At 39.2% G+C, this 18,315-nt stretch overlaps 1 protein-coding gene across 3 annotated transcripts in view; it reads right to left on the bottom strand.

The window, feature by feature from the left end:
• STK17B (serine/threonine kinase 17b) overlaps positions 1-15,965 on the bottom strand; it is a 31,445-nt gene extending 15,480 nt beyond the window's left edge. Inside the window, exons 1-2 of one of the 3 annotated variants that reach the window (XM_066345210.1) lie at positions 15,700-15,965; positions 3,619-3,784 (exon numbers count right to left, since the gene is read on the bottom strand). In XM_066345210.1, coding sequence (XP_066201307.1) covers positions 3,619-3,740 — 122 coding nt within the window. In that variant the 5' untranslated portion in view covers positions 3,741-3,784; positions 15,700-15,965. Of the gene's footprint in view, positions 1-3,618; positions 3,785-15,651 lie in introns of all 3 variants that reach the window. The other 2 variants (XM_066345209.1, XM_066345211.1) reach the window with 2 other exon arrangements.
• Positions 15,966-18,315: the final 2,350 nt, after the last annotated feature.

Genomic DNA, 18,315 nt, shown 5'->3' with positions numbered 1-18,315 from the left:
TCAATACATAATGTTTCTATATCAAGTTAAACAGAAACATTTAAGTAAATTTAAAACCCTTAACAAATACATATAATTCATACCCAAAAAAGGCAAATCTGACTAGCTTTCCCACCAGTGAAAAGGTCTGGTAGTTATCCTTCTGCAATCTAGAATAGACAATAAAATGTGAAAGGAGTGGGGAGGGTAAGCCACAGAGGAAGCTGACGTTTACTTCTGCATCAGCCTCACCCTTCTGACCACAGAAGGTCTATGAAGCCTTGCCTCAGTTGGGGGAAGGGTAGAAAAAACTTACCCAACATATTAAAAAAAACAGGAACAATACAAAGAGTTTTGAGAATAGTCAAAAATGAACTGTTAGCTTTTATATGTTATTTTAGTTTGCTGAAGACAAATTCTAAAACACTAACATATTAAAATTAATAAAAAGGAATTGATTTAGAAATTTAACTTTGCAGCTTACCACATTCTAGAATTATATGTTTATATACTTCAAAATGTACAAGCATCAGGAGAAACTAGATCATGATCCTAATTTCCATTTCACAAAAGTACAGAATATTAAAATTGGTAATGATATTAAAAGAACTTAAAGGAAGTTTCTGACAGATAAAAGAACATGATTTCCAGTTTATCAAGATTTACTAATTAAATATGTCAATATTGACCATGTGACTCATTAGCCCCTATCAATTAAAAAAAATGTTAGGCTTCTTTCATAACAATATTAGAATATAAGATATTAGAAATCTGAATTTGTTTTAATCAGATTCTATCCAGAGTTTTTGCTCTAAAATGTTGAAAAGTATACCTGATTCAAGTTTTTTTATTTTTATGAAGTCATCTCATTTGTAGAACAATTCAGAATTATTAATGTTGTTCTCTGCAAAATTTAACTTCTCCAAAACCCTCTAAGAAAAAAATATTTTATAGACTTTATAGCTCTCATAATATCCCTTGGTTTGTAAGCAAAGTTCACTTAATAAATGTATGTACATTTGCCCTGGTTAGTGTCATCCCGATATACCAAGTTGTGCGTTCAATCTCCGATGAGTACACATACAAGAATCAATCAATGAATGTATAAATAAGTGCAGCAAATTGATGTTTCTCTCTCTCTCTCTCTGCTTCGCTCTCTAAAGTCAATAAATTTAAAAAATTTTTATCAAATTAAATAAATAAGTAAATGTATGTATATTTACTCATCAAAATAGTAACTTAGAAAAATAGAAAAGAATGTCCTTTATTGTGTGTTCTTTTCAAGGCATATTTAGTTACCTGCTCAAAGCAGTTTCCAAACTTTTGCAACAGAGGGAAAATTGGAGACATCTAGTCTACCCTCCCATTTTAAAGAAAAAGAAATCACACAACTAAATAGATCACATAACTTTAGACAAGTTTAGATTCAGAGTAAAAGTAATCAACTGACTCCAGCTTAATCTGTTTTTACAATACACTAAAGGATGTCATAGGACACATATTTGACATAGCTATTAAAAAAAAAGAAAGAAAACTCGTAATGGAATCTTAGGCTACCTCAAATAAAGTTCTGTTCTATCGTAGATGGTAGGATATTGACAATACTATGTCCATTCTAAGTCTCCTTATTTTACAACTGACAATGACAAATACAAAGTGGTTCAGAAGCAGGTGACTGGATCAAGAAAAGCTATCTGGAAACCAGGCCATAGAGAACATGTAAGCATAACGGCTATGTTTAGCCATATTCAAATCTCTGAAAGGTTTTCACATGAAAATAATATGCAGCTATAAAAGGAGAACCGTTGTCTATTGGGTAGATGTTAAAACAGAACTTGCTGTGCAAAGAAGTGCCCACAAAATGGAACAAACACATCTTGAGGTAGTGAGATTCCCATCACTGTAGCATTCAAATTGAGGCTGGGTAAAGTTTGTCAGAAAAATTGTAGAAAAGACTGCTGCACTACATAAAAATTAGAAGACCACTGACCACCGAAGTCCTTCCAATGCAAAGACTCTATGACTAGTCCATGTGAGATATAGGTATCTACTTACACTTTCCTGTTACAATGCAAAGAGAAATAATTCTAGATTGAGAACTAAACAATTTTAAAAAAACATCCTGAAAAGTTTTTTAAATATAGCTTTAATACACCATTAAAGCATCCAAATATTTTGCACATATAATTAAATGAATATGCCAGAAATTATGAAATGTGCTTTCATATTTAGTTCTTAGTCTGATAAGGTAAGATATCATCCTTATTTTACAAAATAAAGATTGCGTCTAACATGTCAATAACATAATTACTTTTCAAGAGTCAATTTTTGTTTTCACATTGAGATTTTCAAAGATAAAAATCAATCATACTATTTTACTGTACACTTATCAATGCAAACCGACTCAGGAAACCATTTTAATGTAAGCCAAACCCTGCCTCTAGAACTAAAATCAGCTGAAGACAGAAACTGATCACCATTTTCTAACCCTTTGTTAAGTGCCTTTAATTTAAAGCTCAAAAAATGCTGAGTATATAACTTAAATAACTGCATATCTTTTCTAAGTTCCATTCATATTAAAATGGTAGTGCTAAGTGGTCTTATAATCTCAGGTCACCCCTCTGCATTAAGGAATTTACACCTTGGTTAAGTCAAAAGAGATTATTATTACATTCTCTGTATGCTCTATCTATAGTATAGAATTGTACAGTACACAATTATACTATCAAATATGAGTTAATTTTTTTTTTTAATTTTTTTTTTTTTTTTTTAGAGAGGAGAGAGAAAGGAAGAGAAAGAGACAGAGAGAAGGTGGGGAGGAGCTGGAAGCATCAACTCCCATATGTGCCTTGACCAGGCAAGCCCAGGGTTTCGAACCGGCAACCTCAGCATTTCCAGGTCAATGCTTTATCCACTGCGCCACCACAGGTCAGGCCTATGAGTTAATATTTTTAATTTAGGAAAGAAGAAGAGTATCTAACCATTTATTTTTTTAACCCAGCATAATAACCTAGGAATTTTTATATAACAAATTTTATAAAGCACTCTACTAAGTATTAACTCTACAAATATTAACTAATTTAATATAAGATAGACATAATTACAATTACCTTCATCCCCCCTACTCAGATGAGGAAACTACAGTGCTAAGAGTTATAGTAATTTAATTGGGGTCACACAGCTCGTTGGCAGTTCACTATGTTAAGCAGCCTCTTCCCAGTACTATCCTCAAATAAAAACCCTGACCTTCTATCAGGGGCTCTGAAGTTAGGTGAGATATATTATATAACATAAAAACTCACTAACGCTCTAGTCATTTAAGACGACCTTGTATATATAATAACAGCAGAAGTGACTTTTCTAAACATTGCTAAATAATGACTGAGTTTATATCAGGGGTCTTAAACTCGCGGCCCGCCAAACAATTTTGTACTGATTTTTTTTTGTTTTCAACTGCAGTGAGAAAAGTGTTGCGTAACAGTTGCCTTTTGTAGACCTAGTGCGGCCCGCCCAACGGCTGTGATCTTGCTCTGCGGCCCACATGCTGAGTTGAGTTTGAGACCCCTGGTTTATATAATTACAGACACGTAAGTCCAAAATGTGAATTTAAACAACATATACATCATAAAATGTCCTTACCTTCCTAGCTCTTTAGATGTCAGTGTATAAAAATTATTAAAGTTTTCCATTTTAATTGGAGTTTGAGGAGCTGTAGTTAGCAAGCCTGAAATACTTCGGCAATCGAATCTTCTCCTCGACATGTTAGATTACTTCCAGATATACTTCTTTAGTCACTTACTTTTACCTATTTAAAAAAAACAGAAGACAGAACACATCACTTAAATGTAACTAAGACAAAAAGATGTTACCTCAGACAGGATGTGCATTACATTATCAGCTCCAAATATAAGATACAACAAAAAAGAATATTTAAAGAGCACATTCTACCACACACATAAACTGGTTATCACCTCTATGGCACTAAGTTACTGATTTCATTCAAAATAAAACTACTGTTAAAAAACCTGTAAAATACTTTAAAAATAGCTATAATAAAAATGTAATATAAGCAATCATTCCATTTCATTTTAAATACCTCTTTAAATTGGTATCGTCACAAAGCAAGATAATTTATCATAGCAAAGTAATAATTATTCTTTTAAAATTAATTTCACATGGCCAAACAAATTTGTAGTGAAATCACCTTTTATGAATTATATTATTGACATCCGAATGACTACAAGAAATAGAATTTGTTTCACAGACTGTCATTTCAATACTAAGTTCAGAAAACTCTCACAGGCTTTCAGAGTTCCCTCCTTTGGCAGAACCAAGCACAGAACCAAGCACGGAGCCTGCCGGGTATGAAGAGCACTGTGATTCTGTTGGATGAGTGACTGACCATACAGAAAGCCTTATTCTGGAGTTCTGATCTATATCAGAAGCTCATATTTATCTCAAACTTTGAGATATTTACATGTGTTCAGTTTTAACATCAAAACTACTATTTCAGGCCCTGGCCGGTTGGCTCAGCGGTAGAGCGTCGGCCTGGCGTGCGGGGGTCCCGGGTTCGATTCCCGGCCAGGGCACATAGGAGAAGCACCCATTTGCTTCTCCACCCCCGCTTCTTCCTCTCTGTCTCTCTTTTCCCCTCCCGCAGCCAAGGCTCCATTGGAGCAAAGATGGCCCGGGCGCTGGGGATGACTCTGTGGCCTCTGCCCCAGGCGCTAGAGTGGCTCTGGTCCCGGCAGAGCGACCCCTGGGAGGGGCAGAGCATCGCCCCCTGGTGGGCAGAGCATCGCCCCTGGTGGGCGTGCCGGGTGGATCCCAGTCGGGCGCATGCGGGAGTCTGTCTGACTGTCTCTCCCCGTTTCCAGCTTCAGAAAAATACAAAAAACAAACAAACAAACAAAAAACAAAACAAAAAAAAAAACACTACTATTTCATATTAATGGAATTCATATAATAACAGCAAACTATGTATTTTAAGATACTTCCCATTTTCTGCTATGCCTGTCCAGTAAAAGATCCAGTATTATTCTTCTAGCCCCCTCTTATCATAACCCCTTAGGCTTTTGTTTTTTCTCTGCCACATTTTTCCTCTAATTGTCTACCTGACATGTACTGTTTCTTTACTTTCCTAAATCCAAATGCCAACAAAATTCAACTTAGCTAATAAGTAGTGTGATTCAGCTCAGTGTTTTTGGCTTCTGTTTTCTTGGTTTTATTCTTAAGTCAAAATTGTTTTCTCTCTCTCTCTCTCTCTCTCTCTCTCTCTCTCGGTCTTTGGGAAAACAAAACCCTAACTAGTGGGAATCTCTTGCAGTCTTAAAAGGTAGCAGCATAGCATTCTGAAATAACACTTGGACAGAATCACATCAGGGTTGGAACCTTATTTGCCCATCAAACCAGATTTGAGAGTAACAAAATTATTTAGCTTTGTTACTGTTATGGGCTGAATGGATTGCACTCCTCTCAAAATTCATATATTGAAGTCCTAACCATTCATACCTTAGAAAGTGACTACATTTGGTGATAGGGCCTTTAAAGAGGTAATTAAGCTAAAAATAAGATCATTAGGGTGGGCCCTAACCCAACAGGTCTGGTGTCCTTATAAAAAGAGATTAGGACACAGAAACACACAGAGGGAAGAACAGGTGAAGACAGAGGGAAAAGGCCACCTACAAACCAAAGAGAAAGGCTGCAGAAGACCCCGGACCCTGCCAACACTGATCTCAAAACTTCTACTCTCCAGAATTAAGACAATAAATTTATGTTACTTAAATCACCCAATCTACAGTACTTTATTATGGCAGCCTAGTAAACTAATACTTTAAAACAGCTACTTTTAAAAATAAGAAATAGCCTGACCAGGCGGTGACACAGTGGGAAGAGTGTCAAACTGGGACACAGAGGACCCAGGTTCAAAACCCCGAGGTCACCAGCTTGAGCACAGGGTCGCTGGTTTGAGTGTGGGATCATAGACATGACCCCATGGTCACTAGCTTGAACCCATGGTCGCTGGCTTGAGCAAGGGGTCACCTGCTCTCCTGTAGACCCTGGGTCAAGGCACATATGAGAAAGCAATCATTGAACAAATGGGGTGCCGCAGCAAAGAATTGATTCTTTTCATCTCTCTCCCTTCCTGTCTGTCTGTTCCTATCTGTCCCTCTCTCTGACTCTGTCAAAAAAAGAAAAAAGAAAGAAATATTTCAAATATATATCATAACAAACACTTACTTTTTCAACCTTATTGCTTTGTCATATTGTGTTTAAATTAAAAATGATTAAGACATCATAGACACAGTTGGAGTCAGTCCTTTCTTTTCATCCCCAGTTTACATTCCTACCACCACTGGGTGGGAGAGCTTCTTGTTTCCTTGCCAACGTTTGCCCCAGTTGGACTTTTAATTTTGGCTATTCTAGTGTGATGAAGGTGAAATGGAATTCGTAATTTACTTTGTATTTTTCTGACTACTTGTCAGGAATGCTTGAATTCTGCTGCCTCTAAAGTATGAATGATAACTGAATCTATCTTGCAGAGCTCTAAAGATTAAAAATTAAAATACAATGAACTCATGTACAATGACATTGGTACAGTGCTAGTCATGAGACTATATTATGATTGTCCAAAACATACCATTGTTAATATTCTGTCTAAAGACACTCTCTATACAGTCTCTTACCATTGTATCCTGTTTCCATATATAAAACTCTCACCCTGCTAGCTTAAACTCAACTCTTAAAAGTCTATCTTTTTTATTGTTTTAATGAAGTATTTGTATACTTTCTTAATTCTGATGACACTGAGTTCCACTGGTCACATATTCCTCTCTAAAAAAAAAAAAAAAGAAGAAAAAGAAAAACCAGTACAGCCTGACCAGGTAGTGGCACAGCGGATAGAATGTCAACCCAGTACACTGAGGACCCAGGTTCAAAACCCTGAGATTGCCGCCTTGAGTGCATACTCATCTGGCTTGAGCATGGGCTCACCAGCTTGAGTGCAAGGCCGCTGGTTTGAGTGTGGGATCATAGACAGGACCCCACAGTCACTGGCTTGAAGCCCAAGGTCACTAGCTTAAGCAAGGGATCGCTGGCGCAGCTGGAGATCCCCAGGTCTAGGCACTTGGACAAGCAATCAACGAACAACTAAAGTGCCTCAACTAGAAGCTGATGCTTATCCCTTCTTGTCTATTTTTGTCTGTCTCTGTCTCTCTCTTTCTCACAAAATAAATAAATATAGTTAACAAATTCTACACTCAATCTATTTTTTTCTAGCTCATCTTTGTTTTTTTATAAATTTTTTCCTAAATTTAAAGTGTATGTGGACTCTAAAGAACAAAACAAACAAAACTGAAACAGACTCAAAGATAGGAGAAAACTGATGACTGCAAGAGGGAAGGAGGGTTGGGGATGGGTGAAAGAGGGGAAAGGATGAAGAAGGAAAAATTGGTAGTTACAAAATAGTCATGGGATGTAAAGTACAGCATAGGGAGTATAGTTAATAATGTAATAACCACACTGTGCCAGGTGCGTACTGGAAGTACCGGGGGAGCACTTTGTAAAGTATATGACTGTCTATCCACGATGCCCTACACCAGAAACTAATACAAAATACTACTGAATGTAAACTTTAATTGAAACATGAGATTAAAAAAATAAAAATAAAACTCTATGAATATGCATGCTTATAATCATATTTTGTTATACATATATATACAGAAGAAAGAGATGTACCTGTATCACAGATAAAAATTGGGTTACATTCTCAATACTGTTCATCAATCAGGACTTGGGAAACATGAGAACAAGAACATACCAAATTCAATCATAGAGATAGATACAGGCTCCTGTGTTCTATCTATCTTTAGATAGAATGAGTCTAAGATGTTCACCTCATCTACATTCTAGAATTTCTTTTGTCTATCTCATGCTGCAATAATACACCAGCTACAAAGTGATCTATTCATAAGAACTGTATCTAGTAGAACTAAGATACATTTTACACATATAGTCAAAAGTTAATGTTCAATGAAGCTTTGTAAGAGTGAAAAAAATAAAAAACGTGTGAAATGAATGAACCCCAAAGTCCAACAATATGGAAATAATTAAATACACCTAAATAATAGGGCATTATATACTCAAAAATTGTGCTTCCAAAGAATCCTTTTAACTCAAATTATTAAGTGAAAAAGGAAAATAAAACTTTATTTACAGTATGATAATTTTGTGGGAAAATATAAAAGCAAATAGAAGACTGGAAAACTATTCAAAATGTTAACAGTGGTTATCTTTTGATGGTGGCATTATGGGCATTATGGCAGTATTTATACTTTCCTGTGCTTAGATTCTTTACATTAAACAGGTCAAAATTAGTAAATACCTCTGGGTAGAGAAGATGGATGAAAATATATGATGGGATGCTAAATGCAGAAACCCATTTGCAACAGCAAAACATAACTCTTTATACATTAAGGGTTTACTTGGCTAGAATAAGAGCGATAACTAATCAGGGTTTTTTAAGGCCTCAACATTTTCTCTGCATTTATATAGAGCAGATGGTGTTCATTATCCAAACACTGCATCAGTTCTTATGTAGAAACCATATAGCATTTAGAACAAATACTAAGCAAGAATTAATGTCTTATTTAATACTATATAGAAAAACCAATTTAAGAAATTGTAAATAGTTATAATTATAATTCTACATAATGAATAACACTTTGTAACCTTAAGACATAGCCTTTATTATGACTATCACTTGTAAATATCCAGACTCATCCTGAGACCCCTCCAGAATAAACCCAGAATGTGATATCCAAACATACTGTTAAATAGTTAAGTTTTAAAATACCTATTATTTAGTTTTATTAGAAGGAAAAGTAACTTTTTTTTAAATGAATGAAATGGATAGTGATAACATAAATAAGGCTTTATTACTCAAGCTACTTAGTAGTATTTCCTAATACACGACATTGGCTTTCACCCTAACAAATTTTCCTTCCCTCACATGTACTGTTGATCATCATAATGAATGAATATACCTCCAGTATTTGTATGATTATACTATATATGTAGCTGAAAATAGCATTTGGCAATCAGCAATTTTAAAAATCCATGTTAATACAAAAATCCTTATTTGAACTGTGATACATTTTACTATGGCTCTGAGTATGCTGGAACACAAGCCATGTCTCAGAAAAAGAAAAGAGAGCGTAGTTTTGAAGACTGAATCTTAAACTGATCTGCTTATTGCTGATATATATATAGTACCACGGCTACAAACTGCTTCAGCCATCCACAACAGCATCCCTTAAGTGCATTTCCTTCTACTCACTGCACTTGAACCAGATGCCACAGCCTATATTTTCCATTTCCTCTCCTTTAGCTAATTTTGCATATAGCTGAGCTGAATGTCACCTCTGCCCACCAAAACCGCCACAAGCATCAGTTGCCTTTCATATAAGACTTAATCCTTGGGTACATGAAGGTTATCAGTAAGCTTTCTGTCTCTTTTTATTCTCTTTAACTCCAACAAATAATCCACAACTTTTCTTGTTTTCTACCTCAATTCACAGACCTATAACTGATTCTAAATCACCAATATGTCTCACTCCAGTTGAAATAAATTTTATAACACTTTATTAGGCTAATAAAAATATGAGACTTAGTAAATTTATGTGTGTATGCATGTGTGTGTGTCTGTGTGCAGACACACCACACAATCATAGACACAATCAAGCACCAGAAATAGTAAAAGGGTAATAGAAGGCAAGATAAAATTAAGCTTTCAATTACACCGTATTACTAGGAAAAATGGTATCTCAAATTTATTTTCTAAGATTTTCTTTTTCATTAACATCCATTACAATAATTAAAGTAAAAATTCAGATATGGATCAGTGAAGGAAGGAACAGAAGGAAATGTTAGACGATGATCTGGGCCTTAACTTATTTGAAGGGAGAGAGCAAATGTGATGTGATCAAAATTAAGACAATCTCTATAAATCTCTAAATAACTCTATTTTAAAAATATTCATCATAAAGCCCTGGCCGGTTGGCTCAGTGGTAGAGTGTCGGCCCGGCGTGTGGAAGTCCCAGGTTCAATTCCCAGTCAGGAATACAGGAGAAGCACCCATCTGTTTCTCCACCCTTCCCCCTATCTCTCTATTCCCCTTCTGCAGCCAAGGCTCCACTGAAGCAAAGTTGGCCCGGGCGCTGAGGATGGCTCCAAGGCCTCCACTTCAGGTGCTAGAATGGCTCTGGCAGCAACAGAGCAATGCCCCAGGTGGGCATGTGGGGTGGATCCTGGTCAGGCGCATGCGGGAGTCTGTCTGACTGCCTCCCCGCTTCTAACTTTGGAAAAATACTAAATAAATAAAATAAAATTAAATTAAATTAAATATTCATCATGATATTCATTTCAAACTTATCAAACAAAAATATTTATAGAATATATCATATACAATAAATGAAAACAGCTGGTAAATTAAGTCATCTGCTTTGATCTCTTCATTAGCTTCCCAGTACTTACACGCTATTAAGTCCTTATAGCAGGACATGCAAAAGCCCCTGAGGCCTGGTGCATACCAGCTTCATTTCCTGCCACACTCATATCTCATATTTTTATCTCCACATCTCTGTTATACGTTCATGTCTGAAATATCCTTTCTACCTTTCCTTAAATGGCTAATTGTTCATATGCATCCTTCATATTTCAACATAGAATGTGATATCCTCTATACCGCCCCTCCAACAGAAGCGTTGACTTTTTTAAAACCCACGGTTGGGTTAAATGTCTCTCTTTTATATTTCAAATAGGATCCTTGACATATCTCTTTACTTCAATATCTAATATGTTAGATTTCAATTATGTTTAGTGTCTAAAGGGCAGCAACCATTTACTTTTCTGCCTAAACTCCCACATGCTCTCTGGCTCTCGGTAGGAATTTTCACTGAATTATAAGCATTATGATATATAGCACACACTCATATCTCATATTTTTCGGTACATCTCATGTCATCCAGGGTTGTACAGAACTTGAGATCTATCTTGAAATTATAGTATTAAAGCTTCAAATGCAGCTAGTCTGCTTAATTCAATAACTGGCTAAATAAAATAAGATATATTTTAAATTGCTATTAGAGAATTTCAATTCTAAACAGGATGGCCAAAAAGTGTGGAAATATGGATAAAATTATTTTACCAAATATTGTAATGTAATACCAACAGACTATTTATTTTGTTTTCAGATTAGTCACCTGTTTTTATGTGAATACCGACTGCAGCTAAGAAACTCAATATATTAAGAGCTATCTCAATCAGGAATTCAGATACTTCCCTGTCAAGAATTCATCAATCTAGATTTTCCTGAAATAAATTCAAAAGGCAATGGAAAGCAAAGTGAGGCACAAGATACAAGGAAACAATTCCTTTCCACATCAGTATTTACAGCTACCAGCTTTCCCTAGGAAACAGGAACTGGAGATTTGTTTAGCTATCATCCATAAAATAAAGGAGGAACTTTCTGCTAGTGTGGAAGAGAGATCCATTTTTAATTAGTCACTGATTAGCAGTACCATATCTCCCCATGTATAAGACACACTTTAATTTGGGGCCCGAAATCTGAAAAAAAAAATGTACTACATAAAGTTATTGAACTCAAGTCTTATTCATCCTAAACTTCATACAACTCCTCATTCGAGTGAAAAAGTAGGAAATGCAAGTAAAAAAAAACTACAACGATTGTATAAGACACCTTCAGTTTTTAGATCCCAAATTTTTCAAAAAGGGTGCGTCTTATACGTGGGGAAATATGGTAAATGTATTGGTATAGATATAGGAATAACAATGATTTCCAATTTCAAGGAAGAGACTGTATTCCTTATATGTATTCCACTAACATATTTTGTTGCTTTCTAATTCCGTAGAAAGAATAATTCAAGAATTTATTCTTTGAAAATCACAATAGCCAGCCAGCTAACTGACTCTAGTGCAAGCAGTCTACTCTAGCACATACCCTGACCAAGGCTGACATTCCAGGTAACAACCTCATGCCTGATTCTGTGCCAGGACAGTAAGGCCTGGTGACTTCTCTTCTACCTTTGCAAGAAGAACCAAACCCTGTAATTGTGAAACAGTAAAAGAATGTGTTGCAAACAGAAATCTATGGGGCCAACAAACACACAGTGCTTGTCATTCAGATGAAATATTAAGTTTCTGTTATAAAATACAGTACTGTTTACTTACAGTATTAGTAGAGTACTGTTTATTCAGTAATTTTTCCAATGCAAATGGCATGGGATCATTTGAGGATTACAGATGAAACTACCGCTTTATTTACTATTAGTATAAAAAATGGTAATGCTTAAAGTATAACTGCGCCCTCTTTTGGGGAAGAAATTGCAGAGTCCGGGGTGCACCAAAATATGTTGCTTATAATATTAAAAGAAATTGACCAGCTGAGATGTTGAAGTTCAAGGTTAAATGTACTGGGGTAAAAAATGAAAAACAAATGAAAGAAATAAAAAAGTTTTTGTTTTTTTTTTTTTTCATTTTTCTGAAGCTGGAAACAGGGAGAGACAGACAGACTCCCGCATGCGCCCGACAGGGATCCACCCGGCACGCCCACCAGGGGCAACGCTCTGCCCACCAGGGGGCGATGCTCTGCCCATCCTGGGCGTCGCCATGTTGCGACCAGAGCCACTCTAGCGCCTGAGGCAGAGGCCACAGAGCCATCCCCAGCGCCCGGGCCATCTTTGCTCCAATGGAGCCTTGGCTGCGGGAGGGGAAGAGAGAGACAGAGAGGAAAGCGTGGCGGAGGGGTAGAGAAGCAAATGGGCGCTTCTCCTGTGTGCCCTGGCCGGGAATCGAACCCGGGTCCTCCGCACGCTAGGCCGACGCTCTACCGCTGAGCCAACCGGCCAGGACGAAATAAAAAAGTTTTAACAAAGTATGTCTTGAAAATTACATTATCACAGTATACTTAGATTAAAATGTTTGCAACTTAATTTATAAGTAAATTTGTTAACTAAAATATTCAAAGAGATATGCTTTCATTATACAGTAGTCTATCATAGAATATAAACCTCTTAAAATTAAAACATTGAATTTTGTCAATATTGCCGAAAACTAAAGCGACTAAAACATTTAAGGCAGGGGTCCCCAAACTTTTTACACAGGAGGCCAGTTCACTGTCCCTCAGACCGTTGGAGGGCTGGACTATAAAAAAAAACTATGAACAAATCCCTACGCACACTGCACATATTTTAAAGTAAAAAACGAAATGGGAACAAATACAATATTTAAAATAAAGAACAAGTAAATTTAAATCAACAAACTGACCAGTATTTCAATGGGAACTATGCTCCTCTCACTGACCACCAATGAAAGAGGTGCCCCTTCGGGAAGTGCGGCGGGGGCCGGATAAATGGCCTCAGGGGGCCGCATGTGGCCTGTGGGCCATAGTTTGGGGACCCCTGCATTTAAGGTTTTCCCAAGTAGAAAGGAAGTACTAATGACTTAATGTTTCTGACATAATCAATGCCTGCAGTATGCAAAAAAAATTTTTTAAAATAAAGGATCAATCAAAATCCTTTAAAAGCAGAAAAACTAAAAGCACTGTTGTTAGCTGCCAATTTTATATACAGGAAATATGCTCTACAATATAATATATGTGCAATTTAAAGACAGTTATATGATTAAGTGAAAGTGTCAGCAATGGATTTCCTTAATTCCTGGGTTTTAAATTGGGATTCAAATATTAAAACAGGAAAATTTTGATAAGGAAACTCTTATAATTATCAAACAGCTTTGAAACAACTTTTAAAATATGTTTAAATGTTTACTTTGTAGTACAACATTGTCAGTGAAAGCTTAAAAATAAAATTGTTTGATTAGAAACAACCATAAAAGGCCTGTATCTTCTTCAGACTTGTTATCAATGTGCTGACAGTGATAAATTAGTCCAGTCTTAACTTTCTTTAAAACTGAGTCTATCTTAACCAAACTGCAATTCACTACTCAATGAGTCCAAGAGAAATGGCAACCATATACTGTCTGCACACAAAAAGAAAGGCCTTCAAATTATTACACAAGGTTTACTTTTAAAACTCAAATATACTGCCATGTAAACATATTTCACTTCCATTTTAAATCCATAACTTAAAAAAATTATCTGAAATACATATGTATCCCCAAAATAAAGCGACTATTAATAACAACTCCATTAAAACATTTTATTAAACATATATATTTTTAAATTTTTCATCTGCTCAGCAGAGGATGAAGGGGAAGAAGCGGGGTCTTAAACTAGGGCACTGCGTCTATGGACCCGCTTCTTCAAAAATACACAGGTCTACGTGGTGTAACAGTTATAAAACAAACATTTTAGGAGTTACTGAAAACTCAAATATATCGTCGTGTAAGTATATTTCACTTTTGGACAGCTCACTATGAAACAATAAAATGGTGTACCAATTAGAAAGCAGGTTTATCGTCTTTTCCTTCAATAAAATTGTGCTCCTGGTTACATATGCTATCACTTGTCCACCACAACTCTGTCCACCACGCTGTCTCAGTTCACACAGTCCCACAAACTAGAGAACTCAAAGGGGCCATCCCATATCAAACATCACTGCAGGTTCAGCATATCAACTGGTACCGCAGATATAAACATCTACGTTGGCAAAGAAATCAGTGAATGTGACCTAATACTGACATTTGACCATGTGGATGGATTTTTTAAACGTATTTTTTTTCTGTATTTCCATTTGTATTGATGTCGGAGTGACACTAAGTTTCCTCACAACGCCTCCCACACTCAACCCCCAAAACAGAGAAAGAACCAGCTGCCAGAAAGTCTCTTTCAATTTCGTCTCCACTTCTCTCTCTGCGGGAATTCAAATGAAGAGCTTTTCCCTACACTAAAACAAAGAACTGGGTAAATGTCAAAATCGCAGCCATCATGTGGTTACAGTTTGAGCACAGGTCATGTACACTTAAGCGGTGTACATGGCGTCAAGATAAAGTCAGATCGCTGAAAACCACGGGAACAACTGCAACTCGTCTTTTCTATTCACTGACTTTAAAAACTGTTCATAAGTAGTAACTCAAAACGCCCCACAAGACACGCACACACTTTCTCTAAACTAAAGGCAGCTGTGAGCAGGACGCGTCCACGAGTCCAGAGGTGAGCCCGTCCCGTGGCCGCACTATAGCTGTGACCTCGGGAGGGACGTGAAGGACCACGTCCAGACGACGTGGAGGGACGCGCACAGCCGGTCGCGAAGGGGCCCCCGCGGGGCGTGACCCGGGGAGAGCCCGGGCCGGCCGGGAGACTGCGCGCACACGCAGACACACTCGCCAAGACGCGCTCCCGGGGCTGAGAAGGGTGCTGGCGGGGGGACTTCTGTCCGCTCCCCGCGCCGAACCCGAGGGACCCAGGGAAGCAGGACCCCCGGCGGGACGCGGAGACCGGCGGCCGGGGGCAGTCGAGCCACCGGAGAGGCGGCAGAGTCCGACTCCGTGTCCCCAGGCCCGGAGGTCCGAGAGCACCCCCGACCCGCCCACACCGCCTGGGAACCTCCTCGGGACTCCTCCCCCCTTCGGGGTCTCCGTCCCGAAGGTGAAGGGGGGCAGGATCGGGGGCAGGGAGTCACCGCCCAAGCCTACCCGCCAATCCCAGCCGGACCGCGGCCGCGCGAGGAGGAGGACGCTGACCGCTCGGGCCGCAGCAGGCTCTCCCGGAGTCGGCCCCTCGAGGGGGCTCCGGCCCGCCCCACGCCGGTGGCCACGGAGGACGCGTTCCTCAGCTCCAGCCGGCAGAGGCTCCGCGTAGCTCCGATCGGGGCAGGACCCACTTTTTAGTCTTCCGCACAACGGCCAACAGTTGTGACCCGGCCCCTTGTGAGGTGGTTCCCGGCGACGGCAGCGCAGACGGTGACCGGAGCTTGCAGTTGAGGTTTGAAAACTGCAGCCGCGTTGCGGGGCAGGGCTGGATGCTAGGTCCACCCGCTCCGTCCAGAGGCCAATCCGAGCGCGCGGGGAGGGCGGGGCGGTCACGTGACGGGAGGGCGGGGTGCCGGCTGGCGGCGCGTGCTGCGGGGCGGGGCCGCAGCGGTGGAGGGTGTGTCCCGCGCCGGGCGAGCCAGTGGCTGGGCGCAGCTGCGGCTCAGGTGGGGCGCTGAGGTCATTGCTACCAGGGCGGGGTGGGGCGTGTGCTGCTAGGGCCGCGTGCGGGGCTGTAATTCTGGCTGCACCACTCCCCGACTTCAGAGTGGTCAGTCTATGTGATTCTCTGCAGACTCGGGAGAGAAGAAGCAACAGTAGTCTTAGCTGCTTCCCACTCATCCCCAAACTTCTGTTCCTACCGGAGACCTGTTTTCTGCCTTTTCGAGTCATCTTCCTTGTGACCAGAACCCACCTGCAAGTGGAGAACCCAGTTTGCTGCAACGTGGCAAGCATCAACGTCGTTTCAGCGAATTAAGTCTTTCTGAGGCATGGCTGAAGGCAGTTTAAGCAAAGTCCCAATAGGATGAATTGCTGATTTTGCATATAGGATGCTAATGGGAAAGACTAAGCCCACAGTAGAAGACTCCAGGATCTGTTATCCCTTGAAGAAATTGAAAGGTTTAAAGTTTTGTGCAAGACGTGACTGAGCTTTTGTCTTGTTCTATATATTCTAGAATTGGTTGCAGAATGTATTTACAGTAATTGTAGAAGACTGTTGGGAAAATACATCAGGAGGGGAATCAGTCTCTTTCTAAAGACTTGAACTCAACAAAAGGGGAGCTTTTCTTGTTCTTTCCCAGTAGGCCAAGCAAATTCTCATTAAACCATCCATTTGCTCCTCCATACTGTGTTTTCCCCAAGATAAATGCCTCAGAGTCATTCAGTGAAGTCTGCTTGTTCTCATTTAAAGGATTCATCCCAGTTTAATGTGTCTGTTTCCTAAGCCTTGTCACTTGTAGGATATTGCTTCCTTCTATCTAGTTTCTTGTTGCTAACTATTGGAGTGGTGAGAGAAGCTTAATCTTAGTATGACCCCCCCCCCCCCAAAAAAAAGCCACATGCTGAAATGGATTTTTCAGTTACCATTATCTAAAAGTCCACAAACCAATGAGACTGTTCCCATCTTTTCTTTTTGGAAATAGTAGCCTTTAGGGATCACAGGACTATGCTGCAGTAGTGATTTTTGTTTTGTGTGAGGTTTAACTATGGACCTCCTCAATTCCAACATTTCAGCAATCACCAGCTCTTAGCAATCTCTTCACAACTGGTCCTCCTTTCTATCATTTTCCCAGTCTCACATCACTTCATATCTCTCCATCACTGCTTTAAACCAACCCTTCTTGTGGCCACTGTAACCAGTCAGCCTTCCAGGGGGTCTTCCCATGTCCTGCCTTTTCCTGCCTCTGCTTTAGCACCAACTTTTCACCATCCTTCTGACCAGCACCTGTTCATCAACTTCCAACTTTAAGAAGGTTCCACTCTCCAGAATCAGAAATCTTTGCCATTTTCTACTTTCCACTTCTAGTCTGTTCACCTCTTTGCCCTATGTTCATATGTGCAGGGCTTACATTTGTTCCAATCTATTTATGCCCCTAAATAGATTGTTAACCTTGTACATGAGGTCAGATTTGCCAGCTAGGACTTAGCACTCTATCCCAAGGACACTTGACTACACTTGCTTGGGTTCTGGCACTGTGATTCAAGTGACAGGAAATTCTGGTGCTAAGGAGCAGACTGTACCGTCTACGGCCTTGTAGTAAGATTCAGGACTCAACACGTCCCTACATCCTATGTCGTTTACCTAAAATCACTCATAGTCATATCAAAGGTACATGTTCATGGTCTCATTCTCTTGAGTGGGAAATGCCATGTGATCTAATGTGCATACTGTGGTTATTGCCTCTGACCACTCAGTTCATTAAGTTGATCCTTAAATGTCACATCCTGACCAGGGATACTGGTTGTAATGGGCAGAATGTGTCCCCAACAAATTCATATGTTGAAGTCCTGACACCCAGTACATACTTCAAAATGTGATTGTATTTGGAGATAGGGCCTTTAAAGAGATAATTAAGATAAAATAAGTTTATAGCGGTGGGACTTTATCCAAAATGAAGAGATTGCAACACAGATAATGCAGACTGAGGGACAACCATGTGCAGATACAGTGAGAAGGCGGCCATGGGCAAGCCGAGGAGCGGCGCCTCATAACAAACCAACCTGTGAGACCTTGCTTTGGACTTTTAGCGTCCAGAATTGTGAGAAAATAAGTTTCTGTTGTTAAAGACTTTCAGTCTGTGGTATGTGTTATGGTAGCCCTAGCAA

The sequence above is a fragment of the Saccopteryx leptura genome, chromosome 7, assembly GCF_036850995.1.
Source record: "Saccopteryx leptura isolate mSacLep1 chromosome 7, mSacLep1_pri_phased_curated, whole genome shotgun sequence".
Taxonomy (NCBI): domain Eukaryota; kingdom Metazoa; phylum Chordata; class Mammalia; order Chiroptera; family Emballonuridae; genus Saccopteryx; species Saccopteryx leptura.
This window is presented reverse-complemented; position numbering and strand designations above follow the sequence as displayed.